Genomic DNA, 23,329 nt, shown 5'->3' on the forward strand with positions numbered 1-23,329 from the left:
CTTAAGCTGTAAGAGTGCCTGCCTTAGCAAGCGTGAGGCCCTGAGTTCAAACCCCAGTGCTGAAAGAAAAATTATAGCAATCTAAACAGCCACCAAATTATGAATAAAATATTATATCCAAATGTTCACTTATTCCAAAAGTGTTTACAGTATGCATTCTTGTGCCAGACATGGGGGATGCGTGGATATGTAAGCAGACCTACTCCTGGCTCTTTGGAGCTTACCAAGCCCAGAAAGAGAAAAAATAGAAAACTCCATGGGCCGTGAGTAACATGGAAGGAGGAGTAAATCCAATCTGAGCACCACAGAGAAAATGAACCTGGTCTGGGAGGAGGCAGAGGGGGGAGGATTCCCTGAGGAGAGGCTATTTTGGCTGAGACCTGAAAGATGAGTAATATTGCAACCCAACATAATCATCATAAAAGTCCTTATGAGATCATTTTAGTTGACATGGGGAAATATCCATAATATAATGTTAAGCGAATAAAATGGAATATAAAACTACATAGAGAGAGATGCTCTCCAAATGTAAAAATAATGTATCTATCTATATATATGCATGTGTGGAAAGTTTTTCTGGAACACCAAAATGTTAACAGTACTTTCTGTAGGTGGTAGAAGTACTGGTGATTTCACCATCTTTATTCTTTCCTACATTTCTCACAATCAACACGGATTGCTTTTATGCTCAGAAATAAACATCGAATGTCAGGGTGTGGCTCCAGTCCAGGACCCATGGATAGAAAGCATTCTCTACAAGGCCTCTTGGCCATTCCCCTGCTTTCAAACCACAGACACCCGGGCAGGTTGTCCCTCAGGCATCCCAATGCAGGGTACAGGGGCAGCCTTCACCTCTAAAATGAACCCAGGCATCTCTGCAATGAAGGCCCACGAGCCCCAGCTCAGCCTGCTCCTAGGCACTGTACCCACCTAGAGGCTGCCCAGGACTACAGCAGTTGCCTTCTTCATCACTAAGTGACTTCTCTACATCACACCCCTTCCAAACCCACCACACATTTGCTGACCAAACCAATGGAGACTGCATTTTCATTTTCTGAGCCTCCAGGAGCTGGTGGTTGCTCTTCCTGCATGAGCCTTTCACATCAGAGGCAGAAGTGCAAGAGTCTGCATTGAGAGGAGCAAAGAGCTTCCAGCCACATGACCTTGAACAAGCTCCCCACATCCCTGGGCCTCAGTTTCCTCATCAATCCGCAAGTGTGAGGGGTTGGGCTCAGGGTCTCCCCCATCTGCTCTAGGCCTATGAACAATGCACCATTAGAAAGAGGATCTAGAGACAGCCACATCTCTTAGAAGTATATAGAGAACTGACAGCAACTGGACCCAGCAGCCACAGAAACCTGCTGGGGTACAGCAATACAAAAGCCTACTTCAGTTGTCAAGAAAAAGCCAGGCTGGCCAGTGTGGGGAGGGCTAATTTGGTGCCTAAAAGCAAACATACCTTAATCTATCAGATTTCTTTCCCTGCCCAGAGCTCAGCCCAGCACACCAGGCCTCTCCCACTCTCCTTGTTCTTCCCTGGGTCGGCACCCACCTGGGCAGGCTTCCATCTGTGGGCAGAGAAAGTGATGCCAGGATTCAACTACCCACTGGAGTGAAGGTGGGAGGAGGTGCTGAGTGTGGGCTGAGCAGAGTGCAGAGGTCATTGGCAAAAATCAGAGGAGAAAGACCCTGCATCCGACAGCTTTAGGGAAACACCTGCATAAGTCCTACAGCTGCTTGGACAGATGCAAGCTGCAAAGTTAAAGCCCTAGATGCCAAACTGACTACTCCTGACAAGCCGCTTGTCTGGGAAAATTACCAAACTTTTCAAGGCTTAGACCTCAGTTTACCTAAAGAATAACAATAACTTCTACTACTAAGAGTCTATGAACACCAAATGAGACACCATGGCGTGTGTCCAGATCATAATTTCTAGAAGAAAAAAAACACAACTCGAGACTCTACCAGGATCCCAAGACCACACTGTCAGGACTCAGGATAAGGAAGAACCACAGAGAGTTAAAGCTGAAAGGAATCTAGGTGAGTTCAAATCCAACCCTTCATTTAACATATGACCAGGGGGAAAAGGCTCAGGGAGGTTGAATAATTTGTCCAAGGTTGCACTGCTAGCTAGTAACAAAACAAACTTCACACTCATGTCTGGCTAACTCCCACACACTCACTACCCCTTGGCTTCACTCTACCCAACTGGCCATGGGCAACCCTTGCTGAGGTCTCCTTCCCACAGCAAGGCTTTGGTCAGGGAGGTCCCTGGGGTAGGCACCAACTGCTACAGAGTGCCATTAAGAAAGGTCTGGGCAAGGAGGCAGAGGGATGAATGATGAAGATTCTCTAGAACTAGGAGTGAGGGGAATAGAATATCAATAACTAAGTATAAGGAGGGTTTATGCAAATAACATGCAAATGACCACAAGTTATTGATGAGTCAACAGTTTGAACATTTTTTTTTTTAGACTTTGTAACTGGATCACAATTACATGATCTGAATCTCTTTTCTCTCTTGGCTTTCTACCACGTAGAAGGAAATAAAGTCTGTGGTTGACTGACCAACCCATATCTTGCTCACTGAGGGCCCAGCTGACTCCTGTGTCCAAATACCCAGACACATCTCCCCGATGCCTGCTGGAGTTACTCCGTCTGCTTAGGGCTGCAGTGATCTTTGACTGGTGAGTCAGGGCAGGGAGCCATGCCTGTGGGGATTCACAGACCTGGCATCCCACTGACTCCAGCAGAGCATGCTGTTCCTGCTGCAGGACCCCTGGGTGGTGACAGGCCAGGACACAGAGTGGCCAACACCTCCGCCAGGAGACCTCCTTGAGGAGCTAGGCCCCTAACTAAGGAGAAAGGCTTCTCTCTGCAGGGTGGGACACTCACTCTAAGCACACTGGTGAGAGAGCCACACCGAGCTGGTGGGAACAGCTGCGGATAGGACCATGAGGTAGAATGGTAGAAAACTAGATGTGAGACACCTGAGAGGCCTGCTTGGGGCTTACCTGAGTACATGAGTGCCGAGTGTCTGCCAGGGGCTAGATAAACACTGAGCTGGGCTTTCTGGATATTTCATAGAAGCACACAAGATATGGTCACTGCCTGAGTCACTGTCCTTGAGGTAACAACCATCCACGAGGGGAGAAGGCATATGGTCAGATAAAACTTAACAGTATATTGACACCTCCCTGGAGTGTGTTGTGTGTCAGTGCATATGTTTGTGTGTGAGTGTGTATAGATATGTCTGTGTGTGTACGTGTGAGTTGCCATGTAAGAGCATGAGTGTTTGGGTGGGGAAAAGCAGGGTTTGTCTATCCAGCCCCTCTCTGAGCCATATATTAATAATGATAATAAAACTACTAACATAAACTTACAGGCTAAGTATACTATATCAGGCCCGATGCTAAGCACGTCATGTGTATGAGTTCATCCTGTTTTTCTGGTAACCCCAGGCAGTCATACTGTTATTAATGTCCACTTTTATAGATGAGGAAATTAAACTTTAAGGAGGTTAAATAAGTGACTTTCCCAAGGTCACATGGCTAGAAATTTATAGCAAGAATTTGAGCCAGGCCTATATTAGACTGTACACACACCCCTGCCTTGGCCCTCAAAAGACACCCCCTCCCCACTGAGCCCCCCCCAGTGCCCAAGCAACAGCAGTTGCTTTCTGGAAGAGTAAGCCTGCAGGTCCTTCCAGCACAGTCATCCCCCAGGGCAAGGAGAGCACATTCCACAGTCTGCGACCTCTGTCACATCAGGATTGGGCCTTTGGCTTGTACTTGGCACTCACTCAGCAGGCAGAATTTCTTGAGCAACCTTCCTCCATCTGCCCATCTGTATGTGTGCCTGATGTGGCCACACTGTTATAATGGTAGAACTCTGAGGCCCAGTCCATTCAATGGGCTGAGACCAGTTTCATCTGTGAGATTCAGCAATGCCCCAGGACTAATGGCAGCATGAAGAATCCTCAGAGGCCGAGCTCAGGAGGCTTTTGGGCTGTTTGCTTCCTCCCCTGAGCAGCAGTCTGCACCCCACCTTCCCTGGGAAGCTTGGCAGCTGTGAGGGAGGTAGGCAGGGCAGAGAGGCTGGTATCACAGTCCTGGGCATGGGGCGGGGGATCGGGAAGGAGGGCTTGGTTGAATGAGGGCTCTTGAGCCTCCAGGCCTGCTTCCCCTTTACCAGCTCCTGCTCCACCTTCCTTGCCAGATCACAGTGAGAACAGGGAAAAGACAGCATGAAAAGAGGCTGGGAAAAGTTAAATGTGCACAAATGTGACCAAAGGGATAAGCATTGAGTACCTAGGCCTGCCCAGGCAAGCTGCCAAGAGAGATCAGAGGCCCCATGTCCCAGATATGGGAGCTGGGAAGCTACACCAGAATGGGCTGACAGGTGCCAGAGATGGCCAGAGCTTCCCATTAAAAAAAAAAGGAATCTCCCAGTGGTGAGACTATAAAGAGGGGCAAGTGTGCTCACAAGAGTGTCCCAGCAGGGCCAGTTCATGGCAGTGTTCCCAGGCCCTCACTGGCACTTGGTGGCCCAGGCACTGCCTGGTGATGAGATTATGGCCTGGCAAGCCTGGGCAGGGAGCCACAGTGTAGATGGACACCCACACTGAGGACTGCCACCATCAAGGCCTCCCACCCCAGAGCTACCCAGAAGTGGCTAAGCACCTCTGCTATAGCCGGCAGAGACACAGGTTTGCAACAGATGGAAGCATCAGAAGCAGGCACCCACATTTTCCATCTTGCCCACAACAGAGATCTCCTAAGTGGGAGCTAGGCAGAGGTAATCAGTCTCCTGGACCCAGCAGGACAGCCCTGGACAATGGAGTCAGTTGGCACAGAGAGAGAGAGAGAGAGAGAGAGAGAGAGAGAGAGAGAGAGAGAGAGAGACCTGGAGAATAAGCCAGCAAGGAGTGTCTTCGAGAAGCCTGGCTGGTCTGGTCAGAGAAGCAGCAGTCCCCCACCTGCTCTGCTGTGCCACCCTCAGCACATCTTTACCCCTACCCCAGCTCTCTGTTCTCCTTCTCTTTCTCTCTGGCAGTGCTGTCTTGGTGGCCCCTCCAAACCTTCTACCTCCACCCCAAATCTGATAGGCAGCCTCGGGTTTCCTGGCTGCAGCAGCTTCAGTGCTGGGTTCTGGGCACTGCCAGGTCACATTCCTCCAGCCACCCAGCCCTCTCCTGCTTCTCCAGCAGCAGCTCAACCTGGCACCATGGCACAGAGCCCAGGAAGGCAGAGTGAGGGCTAGGGCACAATGGCTGTAGAACACCTGGCTGGTTGGCTGGGGGGAATCTCATGTTCTATCTTTTATCCTCTCTATCTGGCTCTGGAGTGAACCAGCACAGGTACTGCCCATGCCTTGGGTTGCTGTGGACTCACCTGAGCGGGATCTTGACGCGGAGGTAGCGGTCCACAGCAATCGCCAGCAGGGCCAGGATGGAGCTCTGGGTGAGGATGAGGACAGGACAGGCCACCATGAGGCAAGTATGGAAGTAGGTTTGTGGCCCAATGTTTATAAGGATGGCCAATGGGATGACCAGGGCGCCCACGGCCACATCAGCCACTGCCAGTGACACAATGAAGCAGAAGGTAACGTCCCGCAGAGCCTGGTTCACCTTCACGGCCCAAATCACCAGCACATTCCCAGGCACGGAGACCAGGGCGATGAGCACCTCAATGCCAATGTAGGCAGCCTGGAAGGCTGTGATGGAGGGTGGCATGGCGGGCACCGGTTCGGCACATCAGCAGACAGGCACCGCGGGGCTCGAGGCCAGCACCTGTAGTCAGGAAGCTTGGGGTGGGGAGGCCCGCCTGGTAGGACCCAGGCAGCCCTGGAACTTGGCTGCCCTGCAAAGATGTATCCCACTTGGCACATCCAGTGCTCGCCCAGGCTGGCCAGGACACCCTGGCCCTCTGTTTGCCTAACCTTTGTCCCCTCCCCTTATTGTCCCCAGAGGTTCCATCCAGCAACTTAAAATAGCAGCGCTCACTCCACCAACGGCTTTTGTATCAGGTATGAGGCAGCTCCCAGCACACACACACTCCACAGGGGTCCCCCGTGCCCAGCGCTGCCCACCCGTGTCCACAGAACAGGGTGCAGGGAGCTCACCATCCTGCCTGCTGGCTGGCAGGGGGTCTCAGAGGCAGTGCCCAAAGTTCCCCGCGAGGGGTGCCGCCCAGAGTTCCGCCAGGCAGGGCTGGGCTCTGGGCACAGCGGAGCAGCACATCTCCTCTGGGCTCCCGCCGCAGCGCTCCCAGCCCGGCCTTTCAAGCAATCACATGGTGCGATAGAGGCTCAGCCCCGGACGCTTTTAAAGAGGTAGCGCCCCTGTTTCGCACCTGGGACTGGGGTAGCAGGCGTGGGTCTCGGGGACTAAGCCTAGGACGAGATTCTGTTGCGGCTTCCCATTCCCCAGCGTGCGCGCACCGCCGGCCCTGCGCCCACCCAGTTGGGACATTGCAGGCGCCGGGCTCTTGCAGCCTCCTGGTTCCAGTTCCAGCTCTGCAGGGAACCCTTGCCCACCGCCTAACCTAAGGGTGCATTCCATTCAACGCTCTCCAGCACCCTCATGGGGGAGCCCCAGGGACGAACTGAGGCATAGACTTACCCAAGGTCACACCAAAGCTGGCTGAGCTCGCGGTCACCTGAGCTGTTCTGTCCAAGTGCCCCCACACCTGGACGCCTTCAAGCAGGCTCTCCCGCAGGATGTCTAGAGAATCCAGGGCTGGTCTGTTAGATCCAAGGGGATGATTGCTGGCTGGGACTCCACTCAGGCGCCGGAGCCTCCGTCGCCCCCGGCGCGGGAGCTGAGTGACAATCAGGCTCGGCACACCGGGCGGGGGCGGCGGCGACACCCGCGGGCCCCTCCCTCCTTTCCCTCCGTCTCCTCCCCCACCCCCTCCTCTAAACAAAGGAAGTGATTCTGTGTGAGATAAGCTGGAGAAATGTGAGCTTCTGGAAGGGTCTGATGTGTGAATCCAGCTTCGGGACTGTGCGGAGGTGCAGCCTCCCGGTGTCCCCACCCTGCCTTCTCAATGCAGCATGCCCGCCGCCTGGAGCCCTAGTCTAGTCCCCAGCTAGCATCTCACAGGCTGGGCCCCCAGAACGTCCCCTGTCTGACCTCCCACAACCGACGGTTGGCAACTCCCCCAATCCCCCCACTCTCCCATAATCCGAAAACCGCTGTCCCCGGGAAACGAGTCCCTGCAAATTCTCAAGAACTCAAAACCTCCCCGCACACATTATTTTGCAGACTCTATCCTGAGTCATTATATCCCTTTCTCATCCATCTTTCAGAACTACCTTTTAGTCTATTAGCAATTTCCATTTTGCAGATGAGGACGCTGAGGCTCAGGGAACAGTTCCAGCTTTGCAAGAACGTCCCTGTCAGTATCATCCGCCTGTGCCCCATTTCCTTCCTGCTCCTCCTCCTCCTCCCTCTTTAGAGTATAGCACCTAAGCTGTAAGGTATCTGGTCCAATCCCCTTGGGTTCCAGAGAAACAACCCAAGCTCAGGAATGGAAGGGACTTGGGAAAGATCACAGCACAAATCCTAAAAAGACTAGCAGAAGAAACCCAAGCTTCTGCCTCCTGGCCCAGAGCTCTCCCTGCTGTGTTTCTAGCCATCTCCTGCAAGTTTCAGTTTAGGTAGCCCATTGGTATGGACTGGGGGCAAATCCTCAATCAAGGCCTTAGCAGAGAGGCTGACAGTGTGGTTCAAGTGATACAGCACCTGCCTAGCAAGCCTGAGGCCCTGAGTTCAAACTCCAATAGTACCAACAAAACAAAACAAACCTAAAAACAAAAAGGTCCTAGCAGATATCCCAACTTGAGAAATCAAGTTTGTGGATGTAGGGAAAGGGCCCTGGGGTGGGGATGGGATGCAAGTTAGGTGGGGAGAATCCAGTGCCCAAATGCCCCCTTGCTGGATCTCAGGATGCCGGGAGGAGGGCGAGAACTTTTCCCTGAAGGTTTGCTGGAACCTGAGTGGCTGGGAGAAGGAAGAATACCAACATAAGGAAAGACTGCTCCTACTTCTGCCTTGGGGCAACAAGGAATCTGTGCCTCAGACAAGCTGCAGTCCTACCCTAGAGGCCAGCAGGAGGGGAGAGCACACTCCTCAGTTTCCCCTGTGGGCTTGCTTCCTCCCCAGTCCCAAAAGCATGCAGACATTCTGTTGCTGCAAACATCACACACACAGGCCACTCCACACCCAGTCCTCTGCAGCATCCTCCTGTCCCTCAGTCCGTTCCTTGGCACAAGTTCTTTGCAGCTCAAGGCTTTCTCTGTTCCTCTCCTCTTGTCTTCCTGTCTCTCATGTAGTTTTCAGACACACACACACAAACACACACATGCACCCCCTCCGCAAAGATCCAGACCCAGGCAGGCCCAGCTGGGGGGCAGGGAGTGGGTGATCAGGTCACCCTTCTTAACCCTCAGTAGCACCTTCAGTTCTAAAGGGTAACTGGGCCCCCACCTCCATACAGCACCACACTCCCACACCAAGTCTTCTTATCAGCGGTTACTGAGGTGTGTATGATAGATTCATTTGCATAATAGCTGTAGGTAATTTGTTAATCAGTTTGAGGCAAAATAAGTTTAAACCCCTTCCATTCTCCTCACCCTTCTTCCACCCTTGCCTGCTCTCAGGTTGGGGGGAGGGAAAGGGAGGACCAGCCTGCTTGAGGACAGAGCTGACAAGGCAGGGTCCCTCCCAGAGGGCAGCTCTGGGAAAAGTACACAGTTTCCTAGGAGTCTCTGGCTGCAAGTGTGGGTGGGGGAGAGGTCAGGGCTGAACCAGGGCAGCAGAGCCATTTAGTGTGGTAGAAAGAGCACTTGGCAGAGCCAGAGGGCTGGAAGCTGGCTTCTAGGCCCTACTCTGCCACTCATTGGTTGTGTGGCCTCAGGTGAGTCACTTTTCCTCTCCTGACCTCGATTTATCCATCAGTCAAACAATGTCTACTGTCCTTTCCTACCGGGCAGTTGATAAAGCCATTTCAAGGTGGAAAAGCCAGGATGAGATGGAGACCAGGAATTTGGGTCTTTCCCCCTGGAAACTTCCCAAATGCTGGCTCCTCTGGGGAGCTGAGCCCAGGGTTACGCAGGAGGTTGTGGGCAAGGGAAGTAGAGGGAGATGGGGAGGGCAGAAGTAGAACATCCCATGATGGCTGGGATCCATGATAAACTAAAAACCTCTGGCTTTCACACATGTCCAGGATCCCCTGATTAGTTGACCCTCCCCACACCAGAGTCCTCCCCTGCCCTGAAGTCATGGGACCGTCCATTCTTTCCCATGCTTCTGGCAGTGTAGAGCCTTAGTTTCTCCATTTGTACAATCAGTACAAAAATGGAACTGAGAATACTCAGTCCTGGGAGTTTATGAGAATTTCATGGGTGGGTTATGGAGTGTCTAACACAGATATTTTGTCCAAAAGGCCAGTGGTCAGCATCAGGAGGTGCTGCAATGGAGGAAGGGAAGGGAGGAGATGCAAAGTTCAAAAGAATGAACTATGTTCCCTATAACCAGTGGCACTGGCATTGGGACCAAATCCCACAGGTATCAGTTTAAGTGCCCTTAAAGGAAAAGCCTTTATTAAGTATGTCACTCTACGGACAAGACAATGCCACAGTAAGTAAAAAAAAAAAAAAAAAAAAAGACCCCCAGGGCCTGATCCTACCACATTGTCCTTATTTTTTTTCTTCCAAAACCCCTGTCCCCAGTTTCTCACTGGTCCCTCACCCCTGCGGTTTCTCCCCTATGGGCAGGGGAAGGGGTGGGGAGTGGAGGCACTCCTGGAGGGGAGGGGAGCCTGCCAAGCGGCTCTGCACCTTCTCCCTCCTGGTGCCCTCCTCATTGAACTAGACCCCAGGTCAGGAAGAGCCACCCAGGGGTGCTGAAGTCATCCTGCATACCCCTCAGAGTACCAGCAAGAAGGGCAGGGAATGGGGTGCCAAGTCTTGGTTCAGATCCTGAGTGGGCCTTGGGAAATGGAAGAGGCTTTAAAATTCTTCTCTGGGGGTAGGGGTAGGAGTGAGGTGGGAGGGGGGTGGTTAGCTCAGAGGTGGGGTGCTGATCTAGCTTTTGTTTCATTTTGGTTTTCATGGTACTGGGGATTGAACTCAGGACCTCATGCTTGCTAGGTAAACACTCTGATCTTTTTTTTTTTTTTAAAATTGTTTTGTTGGGTCAGGGTACATTGTAGCATTTACAAAGGTTCTTACAATGTATCAAATATACCATACTTGAATTCACCCCCTCCACTGCTCTCTTTCATCCCCCCTCCCCTGGTCCCTGGAACAGTTTCAATAGATATCATTTTTGCATTTATATACATGTATATACATGTGTATACATTATTTGCACCGTATTCCTCTTCCTACCCCTTTTCCTGCCACGTCTCCCCTCCCACTGGTGCCAACTCCCCTCCGCTCCCACCCCCACACCCTCAGGTTCTGCCCTCTGTTCTCCAATTTTGTAGAAGAAAAAACATAAAAGATAAGAAGTGAAACATGACGTTTTTGCTAGTTTGAGACACAGGGTCTTTCCTTGTGTTCTTTCCATGCATGTATGTATTACAGTCCCAATTGGTTCATCTCTTCCAATCCTCTTCACTCCTCCCTTGTCCCCTTCCCATGGTGGCCCCGGCCAGTTTAAGATTTCTATATTCATTTCTGTACAGTGAACACACCAACCACATTCAAGTTTTTGGTTTCCTTTCTTTGCCCTATCCCTCCTGTATACGGCCTCCCCTTAGTGTGACCCATGTACCCTAATACTGCTGCAGTTGTTTTAGGTCTATAATCTGCATATGAGGGAGAACATGTGATTTTTTGGCTTTCTGTGCCTAACTTCACTTCAAATGATGCTCTCCAGTTCCATCCATTCACCTGCAAATGACAAAATTTCATTCTTCTTTGTGGTTTAGTAAAATTCCATTGTGTATAAATACAACATTTTCTTAATCCATTCATTGATAGTGGAGCATCTTGGCTGTTTCCGTAGCTTGGCTGTTGTGAATAGCGCTGCAATAAACATGGGTGTGCAGGTGCCTTTGTAATAACCTGACTGTCATTCCTTCAGGTATATCCCTAGGAAGGGTATTTCTGGATCATATGGCAAATCTATTTTTAGTTTCTTAGGAAGACTCCATATTGTTTTCCAAAGTGGTTGTACCAGCTTACATTCCCACCAGCAGTGTATAAAGGTTCCTTTTTCTCCACATCCTCACCAACATTTGTTGTTGGTGGTGCTCTTGATGGTAGCTATTCTAACTGGAGTGAGGTAGAATCTTAGTGTGGTTTTGATTTGCATTTCCTTTCTGGCCAGGTATGGTGAGCATTTTTTCATGTGTTTTTTTGGCCACTTGGACTTCTTCTTTTGAAAAAGTTCTGTTTAGTTCAGTTGCCCACTTCTTTATTGGTTCATTGATTTGGGGATAGTTTAGTTTTTTGAGCTCCCTGTATATTCTGGTTATCAGTTCCTTGTCTGATGTATAGCTAGCAAAGATCTTCTCCCATTCTGTGGGTGGCCTCTTCAATTTAGAGACAATTGCTTTTGTTGTGCAGAAGCTTTTTAATTTCATGTAGTTTTTGAGAGGCTCTGGCTTTTGTCCTCTTTCTGCTGTTCCTTTTCTAGCAGGCAGGAATGTTCTGGTCACTATCATTTTTTTTTTTTTTTCTGCCCAGCATTTTTGTGGGCAGTGTATGCACAGGGAGAAAAGTTGTTAGGTAAGAACAGGCAGTTGGGATGGCAGGGAAGCCCTGGGACTGTCCCCCTAGGGGCCAAGTCACCAGCCCTGTCTGCCCTAAGGTGACTGACTCCTTGAAGTTCCACCCCCTCCACCTCCCTCAGCCTAGGTCTCCAGTCCTCATCTTCACTCTCTCTGCCTTTCAGCTGCACTCTCCCAGGTCAATGAGCCTTCAGGGGACATTCTGAGCCTGTGGAAAGAACCAGAACATCAGCACAGGCTGAGTGTTCCTGTGTTTGTATGTTTGTGAGGGGGAGGAGAGGCACGTGGTAAGTGATAGGCCATTTAGCCCTGGTCCTTCCTGACAGCACGAACTGTTCCTAAATCCTGAAGCAACAGTGTGGCTCTCATGTCTTTCTTAACTACCTCCTCCTTCATTCATTCATTCATTCATTCTTTTCAGCAAGCATTTATCAAGCCCCTCTTGGGTATCAGAGAATGACCATCGTCTCCAGAAAGAATTCAGTCAGGTAGGGGACATAAGCATAAATGAGCCCTATATGAAGTCCCTTCTGTGAGGATCAGGACATGCCTTCAATGTCTAGCCTGTCTTTCCCATCTCCTCCGAGGTGCCTTCTCCAATTGAACTTGAGCAGGGATGGAACAGAGCTAAGGCCGTCTGGGTCTGGGGAAGAATGGCAGGCATCCCTGTCACCTGGGGCTTGGATACAATGAGGACACCTTAGAAGGCCCAGGGCCTGGAAGATTGGGAAGGGGGTAAGGTCTTGGGAGCTCAAGGAGCTACCCCTGCTCTAGGCAGAGCCCTCTGCTTTGATGTGGTTCACATTTCACATGTGGGTGCCTGGTATAAGACTTTGTTCAAACACAGATTTTATTAGCTATTTAGCTTCTAAAAAAAAAAAAAAAAAAACTTGAAAATCTAAATCTTTAACCTAACCCCTCTACGCACAGATCAGAGAAGTAAAACCCAAAAAAGGTTTTGTTAGGATGAACAAAAGGAAGCCATGTTAAAATTGGCCCCCTCCCCCTTGAAGGTGACTTACTGGAAACTCTCTAACAAGCCCTAAAGGAAAATAAACATCCACCTTTAGCCATTTACCAGAAACTCCCCACCTGGCCTAGAAGGACTAACTCACCCTTAGCCAATTATCTCAGGAGCGTCAGGGGACCATTGAGGATTTTCCCACCCAGTGACCTTCCTGGGACTTCTCCACCCACCTCATAAGTATCCCCAGTCCGTAAACAGCTGGGGGCTTCAGCAGTCTTACTGGGAACCCCTCTTGCAGGACCACTTCTCCACAATAAAGTATGTGTTTGTGTTGAGCTGTCTTCCCCGCCTATTCACTCTGTACCTCTTTCAGTCGAACAGGGTTCACCTGTGAATTGAGGGTAGCATTGAGGCCTGGGGAGGAACCAGGAGGAGAGCCACACTTGCACTCTGGGCCCTAGTCCTATTTCAGGGAACCCTGGGGGAACCTCTCCAGCCCTTCAAACCTAGAATTTAGTTAAGTGAGGGTTCTTGGCTTCTTTACCAGTTCCATCTCATAGGGGAGGGAATCTGGCTGTAAACACACCCATGGGAGCTAGCATCAGGTGAAAGACCCCTCACAGGTGCCCAGCAGTTTAGGGCTTATAAAGACATGCTGGAGAGAGGTGGGGGATGGGGGATGGGCGGTGGAGGATGGAGGGGGCAGTGACAGACACTACAATGGGCAAAACACCCAGTTAGAGTCGGAAAGCCTTAGCCTGGGTTCCACCCTTTGGCACAGGCAAACCCAGAAGCTCACCACATCTCCTGAGTCCAGTTCTCTTATCCATGAAAAAGGAATAGCCAGATTGCCTAATTTACTTATTTGAAGGTGACTTTTAGGGTATAAATCGCTAAATAAGCATCATGATCTACTCTTGGTATTCAGAAGCCTTTAAGGATTTTGATCAGGGACCTGGAGGGTCTGAAAATGCTAATTTAGAAAGACCATCCTGTGACATGCACAGAAGGACTGAGGAGGGGAGTAGAAGTGCCAAAGAAGGAGACCAGCCCGCGGCAACAGCAGTCTTGGTCAAAATGCTAGAAAGCTGCATGGAAGAGGAAGCTGTAGGAACAAAGATGACAGACAGATGACACGGTACTGGGGAATCCTGGGCTCAGTGGCTGGCCAAGCACATCAGCCAGGGCAGAATGAGGAGGCAAAGATAGGGCCAGGGGAAATGCTGGTGGCCAATAGAGGAGAAGCTGGCTGGGGGGACAGAAGGCAGGATTCAAAGTACGCTCCTGGACAGCTCGGGTGGTATGTGCCCCCTTAGGAGGGGTTCAGCGGGCTTCTGAAAACCACCAAGGCAGAATGAAACCTGGAGCTGGGTGGTAGTGGAGGCCCTGGGAGATATGAGATCCCTTGGGCGTAGGGCACAACAGCAAAGCTGCAGAGAAGAAGCTGGGCTGTGTCCACGAGGTCTGGGAGGGAGAGCAGCCAGAGAGAGGAGGAAACATTTCAGAGGGGCACTAAGTGATGGGATTTGGTGACAGAAAGAGAATGGAGACCTTAAAGACCCTTCAGAGGAGGGCTGGATGTTTGAGTGCCTCCCAAGGTTAAGCTGTAGCAGGTGGCTCAAGGTGGAAGTCATGGGTACAGACTAGTCTTTGAAGGATCTTGGCGGGGAAGAGATGAAAGATGGATGGTTAGCTGCAGAAGAAGGGGGTCAAAAAGAGGTTGGTTTTACACAGAGAGATCTGAGCATGCTCACAGCCAAAGTGAGGGAAGCAAAGGCAAAAGATGAGTCAGAGGGAAGAGAGGCTAGGAACAGCACCCCCATCTTGCTTTTATCAAGGACCTAAGCAGTTGCTGACAGCTGGCTGGACACCACTCTGCATGCTCACAGACTTGAAAGTCTCTGGCTCTTCACCCCTGGCTAACACCCCCATCCCCATCCCCATCCCCATCCCCAGTGAGCCTTGCGTGGAGGCTCCCAGGCCTCTTCCTGAACCCTGTCTCCACAACACACTGCCAGGAGTTTGCAGACCACGTCACATTGCACATCAATTAAAGACTTCTCTGGCACCAGACCCTCTTCATCTGGCAGCCATGGCCCAGCCCATAGGGTGCCAGCCATGGATTTCTTGGTTTCTCTGACTCTGTCTGTAGCCAAAGAGGTGCCTCTGGGCAATCCACTTGCAGCCTTCCACCACCGCCTGAAACATGTGGGTCGGCTCCACCATGTAACAGACCCATCAGAGCTGCACAGATGACCCATCCTGACGGGCACATACACCCCCACCTTCCTGGACTCCTCAAAGGGGGCAGGGCTAGTGATCCTCTGCTTCCCCTCCCATCAATGGACACGAGAGGAAAATCAAGGCAGGGGAGACTGAGACTTCTGTTAGAGGTTGGACAAGCCACTCCCACCTCCCACCCATCATACAGTGCCCTCACCCCTCAAGAAAGAGACATATCTCCCAACCTTCTGTATGTGCCAAGAAAGAAGGTTTTTAGGATGGAAAGGAATGAAGGCAGGACAGAAGTTCATAGAACATTACTCAAAACAACCTAAAAGTAGAAACAACCCAAATGTTCACCAACTAGAGGTGTTGCATTAACCCAGTTAAAAATGTTAACAGTTTTATTGAGGTATCATTTACATATCACCCTTAACAGTGTACACATACCCATCTAAAGTGTACAGTGCAATGGTTTTGAGTAGTATACCTACAGAATTGTGCAACCGTCACAATAATTTCATTTCAAAATATTTCATCACCTCCCTCCCTAAAAATCCTTGCAGCTATTAGCAGTCACTCCCCATCCCTCCTCCATCTAGTTCCAGGCAGCCACCAATCTACTGTCTCCATGGATTTGCCTGTTAGGGACACATCAGACCAATGGAATCATCCAATTTATGGTCCTGCAACTCACTTCCTCCACTTCGTATAGTGTTTTCAAGGTTCATCTGAGTTGTAGTGTTTATCAGTACTTCTTCCTTTTAATGGCTAAATAATATTCCACCCTATGGACATGCCACTTTGTTTTTCCATTCTTCAGTTGATGGACATTTCCACTTCTAGGCTCTCTGAACAGGGCTGCTAAGGACTACGTGTGAGTTTTTGTGTGAAAAAATATTTTCATTATTAGGGGGATAGATATAGATGGAAAGAAAGGTAAGGAAAGGTGGAACACAGGCTTGGCCCTTTGTCACACCTGTCTCCTGGACTGTCACACAACCTGGTTGAAAGCTATTATGTTCCCTTTAACAGATTTAAAATGTTGAGGCTTAGAGGGAAGGCCCGAGGTCACTGAGTGCTAGAACTGAGAAGTGAACTCAGGTCTCTCCAGTCCCAGTACAGGTTCTTCCAAGGAACCCTTCTCAGAGAGTTTGCAGTGCCCCAGGGGCTGAAAATCAAGATAACAATGCGACAATCAGCTCCCTCCTCTGAAGCCCTAATTGGGGCTTTGTGGAGTCCCCAAGGCTGAGAAAGTGAGGCTTTCACCTCGCAGGGTAGAGAGCTAACTGGGGTGGAGCAGCCCCCATTCCTCTGCGTAACCCCCCGGAGAGCCCGCCCCGCACACCTTTTCCAGCTGAACGCAGAGAAGCCAGGGGAGGAGACACCTCACACTGAGGAGTTCAGACCGGTCGGTCGCGCAGGCTGGGCCACAGTCTCCTTCCTTCAGTTCCAGTTTTATCCTGGCTCTGATTCCCTGGTCATAAGCCGAAGTATAAATGTCAGTCTGGAGTTATTTCCTTCTGCTCCACCTGGCCCCCCCACCTGGTGCCCTGAGCCCCAGCCCTGCCCCAGACAACACTGGGTCTGCCAAAGGAATTTGCACCGTGTGCATATTCCTGAGGTCGGGGTGGTGAGGCGACAAGTGGGCTCTGCCTTATTTGTGTGTCCACCCTAAAATCCTCAAGTCCTGAACCACAGGCCGGAAGTAGAAAAGAGTTTACCAGGCTTGTCCCCAACCCTGAAAGCTACTCAATGTGGCTGGGGGGGGGGGTGGAGGGTGGGGGATGGGGCACAGAGAAGCCCTTCGATGGCTGGACTTTCCCATTTTGACAACTTTCGCTGACCCAAAAGTCGGACGCTGTCATCCAGGCCCCCCAAATCGGTGCTCAGTAGAGCTCCAGAAAGCTGAAAGCTGGGTGTCCAGAATGACGCGCGTCAGGAGCAGAAGGAGCAGAAAGTCCACCCACGCTGCACCGTTTGGGGCTCACGCGCTCCGCACGCACCGCTGGCGACTGGACCGCAGTTATTCCCCCATTTCGCGGAGGAGGACACTGAGGCTGGGGGCGTGGCGGGGTCCGCGGCGCAGCGCTCCAGAGCCAGGAGCCTCCGGGCTCAGCGCGTTGCCTGGAGCTCGGGGTCCCCCTGCTGGCCGCACCGGCGTCCGGCTCGCGTCCCGCCCCGCGCGGTGGCGGCTCCGGTGGCCGGGAGCGGAGCCCCGGGCGGGTCCGCGGTTCGAGCACCAGCGTCCTGCGAGTGCGCACGGGGCCAATCTGCGGAAACACAGCGCGGGGTCCCCGTCTCCAGGTCTCAGCTTGCAGAGTCGGGAGGCCCAGGGTGTCTGGAAGTGCCCCGCACACCTGTCACCAGACTGGGACTCGGGTCGCTGGTCCAAAGTCCTCTGCTCCCACCACGCTGCCTCTTCTCGTGTGTTTCCAGGCCAAATCTCCTAAGCTTGCCCCCCGAGGGACAGGGGTCCTCACCTGGGGAAGTCGCCAGAGAACAGGACCTGCCAGCTTCCTCTGCCCTCGGTTCTGAGGCCAGAGAGGAGGGCGCAGACCCTCCACCGCCTCACTTCTGAAAGTGGCTCACCTGGGCGCGCCACCCTCTGTCCCTCCAGACCCCCCTCAAAGGCCATGGGCAAAAGTCGGCGTCAAATGTCACTCTGTCCCTTCTTAGTTTGTGGCTTTGGGCACCAAGAAGCAAGCCTGGGTTTTCTCATCTCTAAAATGCAAATAGCATTTTCCCGATGGGCCCCGGGGAGGATTCCCTGATATAAAATCAGGTAATAATAATTACCACATTCCTAGTTCTTTGGACTTTTCCACCCTAACACTCAACTAAAAAGAAGTAGGGTCAGGACAGAAAGTGTGGCTCGTCCCCAACATGTGTTTCAGATTTCCCAACCTGGTCACCTGTTTGTGCTCCTAGCCGGTCTGCAAGGGGTGGTGGCAGCTGCTTCCCTCCGCTGCCCATGGCCTGACCCAGCCAAAGGCCTGGCACAGCTGTTGGAGTGGCCCGAATGCCTGGGGTTTAGGGTAGGTAAAGGACAGCTGGGACTAGGGCTGGGGGAGGGGGTTATGGCAGAACTGGGCATCTTCCCCCTCCGTGTGCCCACTTACCCTGCAGCCTCTGAAACTGTTCAGGGTTAGCCTGGGACCTTTGGCCTCTCCCGCCCACAGCTGGGGGAGAGGGGAACAGAAGAGTCATTTCTCCTGTCCTCTGCCCTCTAGAACCTCTGCCCTCATGGCTGGACCCACCACCCTCCACCCCCTTCCCTGCTCCCTCTGCCGCCCACATGCTGCCCAGCTGTCACCTACCTCTGTGCCCGGCACCCCGCCCACCAGCCGCCTGCAACGCTCATGAATCGCCAGCATTCACACTCTGACCCCACAGCCTCCACCTGTTCCCCTCGGTCTGAGCAGCAGTGTGGCCCCATCTGTTGTCCTCCATCCAGGACTTCAAAACCCAAACTTCCACCTGCCAGGAGGAGAGGGCCCTCACCTCCTTTCTCCCCTGTCCGGCCCAAAAAACCCACATTCCAGCCTGGAAAAGCAAAAAAGCCACTCTTTCCAGAAGGATCTTTGCATGTTAACAGCATTCTCTCTCATTACTACATTTCATTTACTCTGGTCAGTATATGGTGGCAAACAGAAAGGAATAGCAGTGATAAAAAAATTAAAATTAATTCTTTACAAGTAAAATGTGAACACATGTTTCTTAATAAAACAATGACACCCTTGCTTGCAGCTCAGGCTCAAATTCTCTTTGATCAGTTCCTCAAACCCAGACCCTTTCTCCTAAACACAGAGGTGACCATAATTAGTTTGGTGTATATATTTCCAGGCATTGTGCATATATATGCTTATTTGCGTAATATAAAGGTGTATGTTGTATATGTAAATATATTCAATATGTAGCACTATTATTATCATTATGAAGGCTCGGATTTTGTTATTTTTATGCAAATTGCAAGCTACAAGTATTCGATATAAAAAGCCTTGTCTAAGTCAGCACATGTAGCTAGCTGTTCAGTCTCTTGGTTTCTCTCTCTCTCTCTCTCTCTCTGTGTGTGTGTGTGTGTGTGTATGTGTGTGTGTGTCTCTCTCTCTCTCTCTCTCTCTCTCTCTCTCTCTCTCTCTCTAGTACTGGGGTTTGACTCAAGGCTTTGCTCTTTCTAAACAGATACTCTATGGCTTGGCCACTCTTCCAGCCTCCCTGCAACCTCTCTGAATGTGACATTGTGATCCTCAATTGACACATTGTGGTTTATTTCGCTGTCCCCTATTGGCAGATGTGTACGTGGTTCCTCATTTTCTGCCATTACACCATGTCACTGCCTCAAGTTTGAGCCTTCTCCGACCTGGCCATATCTGATCCTATCTAGTCCTGTGTTCCTACCCCTTGTGAACAAAAAGATGTATCATTTGCACTGTTTTAACAGTATAAAAATAGCAAAAATGTCCTGAGAAACATTTTTAAATAATTTTTTAGTAATTCTTTTCAAACCCCTGAGACCAAATAAGATGGTTTCTATACACACCTGGGGGAAAATTGCTGCTGTAGGAAAGAGAAATGCAGTCAAAGAGGAAGAGATTTTGGGGAAAAAAGAAAGAAAGAAGGGAGGGAGGAGAAAGTGAAAGGCAGTAAATAGGAGCATATGAAATGCTTCTAATAATTAAGTGAAAAAGTAGACTACAAAATTAGAACTGCATTATGACTTCAACTATGCAGAATGATGTGGGCACAGGGATGAAGTGAACGTAGAAAAGGAGACCTATCTGCTTCATCGATCCAGCAGAATTTTTTTTGTGGGTGCTCTATCACTGTTGCTTAACTCCATTACACTGCTGTAAGGTTGTTTGTGTAACACGTGACTGAAGTGAAATAGCAATGGGAAGAGGGAAGGAAAGTGGATGAAAGAGGAGAAAAGAAGGGAAGAGTGCAGGCAGAAATGGGGGTAGGGGAGACCAAGGAGAAAAGGGAGAGGAGAGCCATCTCTAGCAGCTGTGACGGTGAGGGTCACTTGGGCTCTTCTTCTAGATCCTTTGGATGGAAAACAGTCCCCACTGTGCAGAGGCTGGGATGTCTGCACTTCCTTCCCTCTGTCTTCCCCCCCAGTACTTTCTGAAACCCACCAGAGATGCCAAGCCCAAGACTGGGCTCTTCAGGGACTCAGAGGCTAGTGGGGGTCCCATTCAAGTCTTTTCCCTGGCCTGGGAGGATGTGTGGCCAGCTGCACCTGCTCTTCATGCCCTCCTCATTTCCTGCCATTCTGCAGAACCGTGTAATGGCCCACAAGCAGATCTGTCACTCAGACAAGTACTTCAACAGCACCCAAAGTACTTTCTAGACAACCACCCAAAGCTAATCTGATGTCTGAGGAGGAGTGGAGGAGACACACTGTCCCACGGAGTCTGGGCTGTGTTCATTTTTTTTCTTTCTTTCTTTTTTCTGGGCTGAGTTCATTACAGGATTCACAAGCCAGAACCACATATTCTTTTCTTTGGATGACCTCTTCTGAAAGAACAAAAACGAAACATGTCTGGGATCATCAATTAAATCTTTTTCACATTTAATGCATATGTGTATACAAGCAGTATTCAGCAAATACTTGAAAATGTACAAATCATTCATCCATGCCTGTGTGTGAGCTGTATTTTTCACAGCAACAGAGCTCAGTTAAATGCAAGTAGGTTATTGTAAGGTGTTAAAAAAAAAAGTTTGTATGTTGCATTAAAAAGAGAGAGAGAGAGAGAGACATGAGTAGGATGGGGGAAAGATATGTGAGCAAACTATTACAGCAATCAACAAACACTCAGATAGAAGTAAAATCTTCTGTAAGTGGAAGTTGCAGGGTCCTAGAAGGCTTCTTGGAAGCAGGGACATTTGAGGTGGATCTCAAAGGATGGGTAGGAGATGGTTGGGCAGAAAGAAAAAATGTTGCATCCTAGGTAGAAGGCACATGTGCAAAGGCCCTGGGGCCTAAACACATACCAACACCACATCTGCTACCATGGAATATCACCAGATGCAAGGTTCAAGAGGAACAGAGGCAAGAGAGGAGGCTTGAATTATCCACAGGGCAATAGGAAGCACTGGGGGGTTCAATCAGAACATGACTAGTCCTTTAGAGAGAATGCTTGAGGCAAGTGGGTGGGAATGGGGCAAGTGGAGAGAAGGACTATCCATTAGGAATTGTAAGAGTTCTGGTTGGAAAGAAGCCTGCCAAGTCAGACGCCAGTGGCTCATGCCTGCATTCCTAGCTACTCAGAAGGCAGAGAGCAGGATTGCGGTTCAAAGCCAGCCTCAGGCAAACCATTGGAGAGACCCTATCTTGAAAAAATTTATCACAAAAAAGGGCTGGTGGAGTGGCTTAAGTTGTAGGCCCTGAGTTCAAACCCCAGTACTACAAGAAAAAAAAAAAAAGATGCCTGCCTTAAGCTGGGACAGTCAGCAGATGAGATTTGAAGGATTGATTCAAGACACTCTTATGTAGAAATGACAGAACTTAGCCACTCATTCAACAAACGTTTATGGAGGGCCTGCTGTGGCATAGCATATTCAGAGATCAAAGACAGTGTACGGAGACGGAGAGTTACAGATCAGTGTGAAAGAGCTAAGCCAGTGTGGTCACCAGAGGCCAGGAAGTGATGACTGAAGGAGGGAGGTGGGTCATGACCCCTAGGTTTTGGCCTCATGCTATAAGAGGAGAGTGGAGCTGTCACCTGAGACGATGCACAGGGTAAGAACACATCTGCAGGCATGGGCCTCTCCCTCTTCCTTTGTCCTCACCACATTCAAAAAACCAGATGTGGCTCAAGGAGTCTGTTGTCTTCCCAGTGAATGAATTACATGGAAAATATCAAGAATAGTGCCTAGCACATAAGTGCCCAATAACTATTACCTTAAACAAACAAAAACCAAATAAATCTGGGTGTGGTGGTGCGCAGCTGTAATCCCAGCTACGCAGGAAGCAGAGGTAGGAAGAGTGAAGTCCAGGCAAAAGTGTGAGGCCCTATCTGAAAAACAGACATGGCTCAAGCGGTAGATTGCTTGCCTAGCAAGCAAAAAGCTCTGAGTTCAATCTGACTTCAATCCCCAATACCGCCAAATAAATAAATAAACAAATAAATGCACAGAAGCTTAAAGCAAGATTCCTACTAATAAGGATGCCTTTCTCCCCTCTCCCAGTAAAACTTGTGCCCTCCCACCCCAGGCCTGAAAGGTAGTCCACAGACAATTTTTGAACCAGAACTCAACCTGCCAAAAAATAAGTTGGTTTTTCTTTCTTTTTTTTTTTTTTTTTGCAATACTGAGGTTTGAACTCAGGGCCTTCACCTTGAGCCACTACACCAGCCCTTTTTTTGTGCTGGATATTTTCAAGATAGAGTCTCTTAAGTATTTGTCCAAGGCTGACTTTGAACCGTGATCCTCCTGATCTCTGCCTCCTGAGTAGCTAGGATTATATGTGTGAGCCACCAGCACCCAGCTCAAAAAAGAGGTTGTTAAAACAAATAAATAGTGTGGCTACACATATGCAAAAACTGAGCTCCCTGCTGGTAGATGAAGCCCTTGCAATGAAGGAGAGAAGGGAGCAGGGGGTCTCCCCGTGGAAAGGAATTTGCGTTGCATTATTTGTGTTGCATGCACATGGCAAATCCAGTCACTACAAGTGTGGCTTCCGGTGTTCTTGTGCCTCAGCCATTGTGAGTGAGCTGGCGTTTGGGAAGATGAGGCTGAGGACAGAGGCGCTGTTTTTTGTTGACACTGTTAGTGGGGACGTCATGGAAACTCACTGGAAGGATTTACTGAGCTGTTTCCCCAGATGAAGGGCCATGGGGAAATAAAGGCTTTGAGGGACCCAACTCCTCAGGCCACAGGTCTTACTGACATACAGGACGTGTACACACTCCACTCACTGAAGTACAGGACATGTACACACTCCGCTCTTGCTTGACACATAGCTGGTGCCTGTGCTGACTTACAGTGGGCACGTGGACTAGTAACCAACTGCTGCAACTGCTCTCGGGTCTTCTTTTTTTTTTTTTTTTTTTTTCACATTTGGTACAATGTTTTATAACAATAGAAAGCAAATGCAAACACTACATGCTAACATGGACAATAAGAAACAACTCAGGGACATGAAACAGTGGGAGTGTGGCAGGGAGCACAGACCCCTCAATTAAGCTTTTTTCAATGGACCGCTGGCTGATTGGACTCGACCTGTTGCTTCAGCTGTGAGCCTTGTGTAATGGTGACAGAACAGGTGATGACAGAAGACCTCACAGCCCTACCCCAGGGCCTGCATGGAACACATAAATATTCTGGTCTTCATAGAGCAGTGGGAGCTGCAGGTTTTTCCAGGGTCTATGTGTCCACAGCCACAGTGAAC

At 50.1% G+C, this 23,329-nt stretch overlaps 1 protein-coding gene across 9 annotated transcripts in view; it reads right to left on the minus strand.

The window, feature by feature from the left end:
* Positions 1-17,090, minus strand: part of Adora1 (adenosine A1 receptor) — a 44,323-nt gene extending 27,233 nt beyond the window's left edge. The window contains exons 1-4 of one of the 9 annotated variants that reach the window (XM_074048591.1): positions 16,941-17,090; positions 16,283-16,411; positions 6,623-6,744; positions 5,394-6,278 (exon numbers count right to left, since the gene is read on the minus strand). In XM_074048591.1, coding sequence (XP_073904692.1) covers positions 5,394-5,734 — 341 coding nt within the window. In that variant the 5' untranslated portion in view covers positions 5,735-6,278; positions 6,623-6,744; positions 16,283-16,411; positions 16,941-17,090. Of the gene's footprint in view, positions 1-1,459; positions 1,569-5,393; positions 6,279-6,622; positions 6,830-16,282; positions 16,658-16,940 lie in introns of those variants that run through there. The other 8 variants (XM_074048593.1, XM_074048590.1, XM_074048594.1 and 5 more) reach the window with 8 other exon arrangements.
* Between the last annotated feature and the right edge of the window lie 6,239 nt (positions 17,091-23,329).

This window comes from Castor canadensis, chromosome 11, assembly GCF_047511655.1.
Source record: "Castor canadensis chromosome 11, mCasCan1.hap1v2, whole genome shotgun sequence".
Lineage (NCBI taxonomy): Eukaryota > Metazoa > Chordata > Mammalia > Rodentia > Castoridae > Castor > Castor canadensis.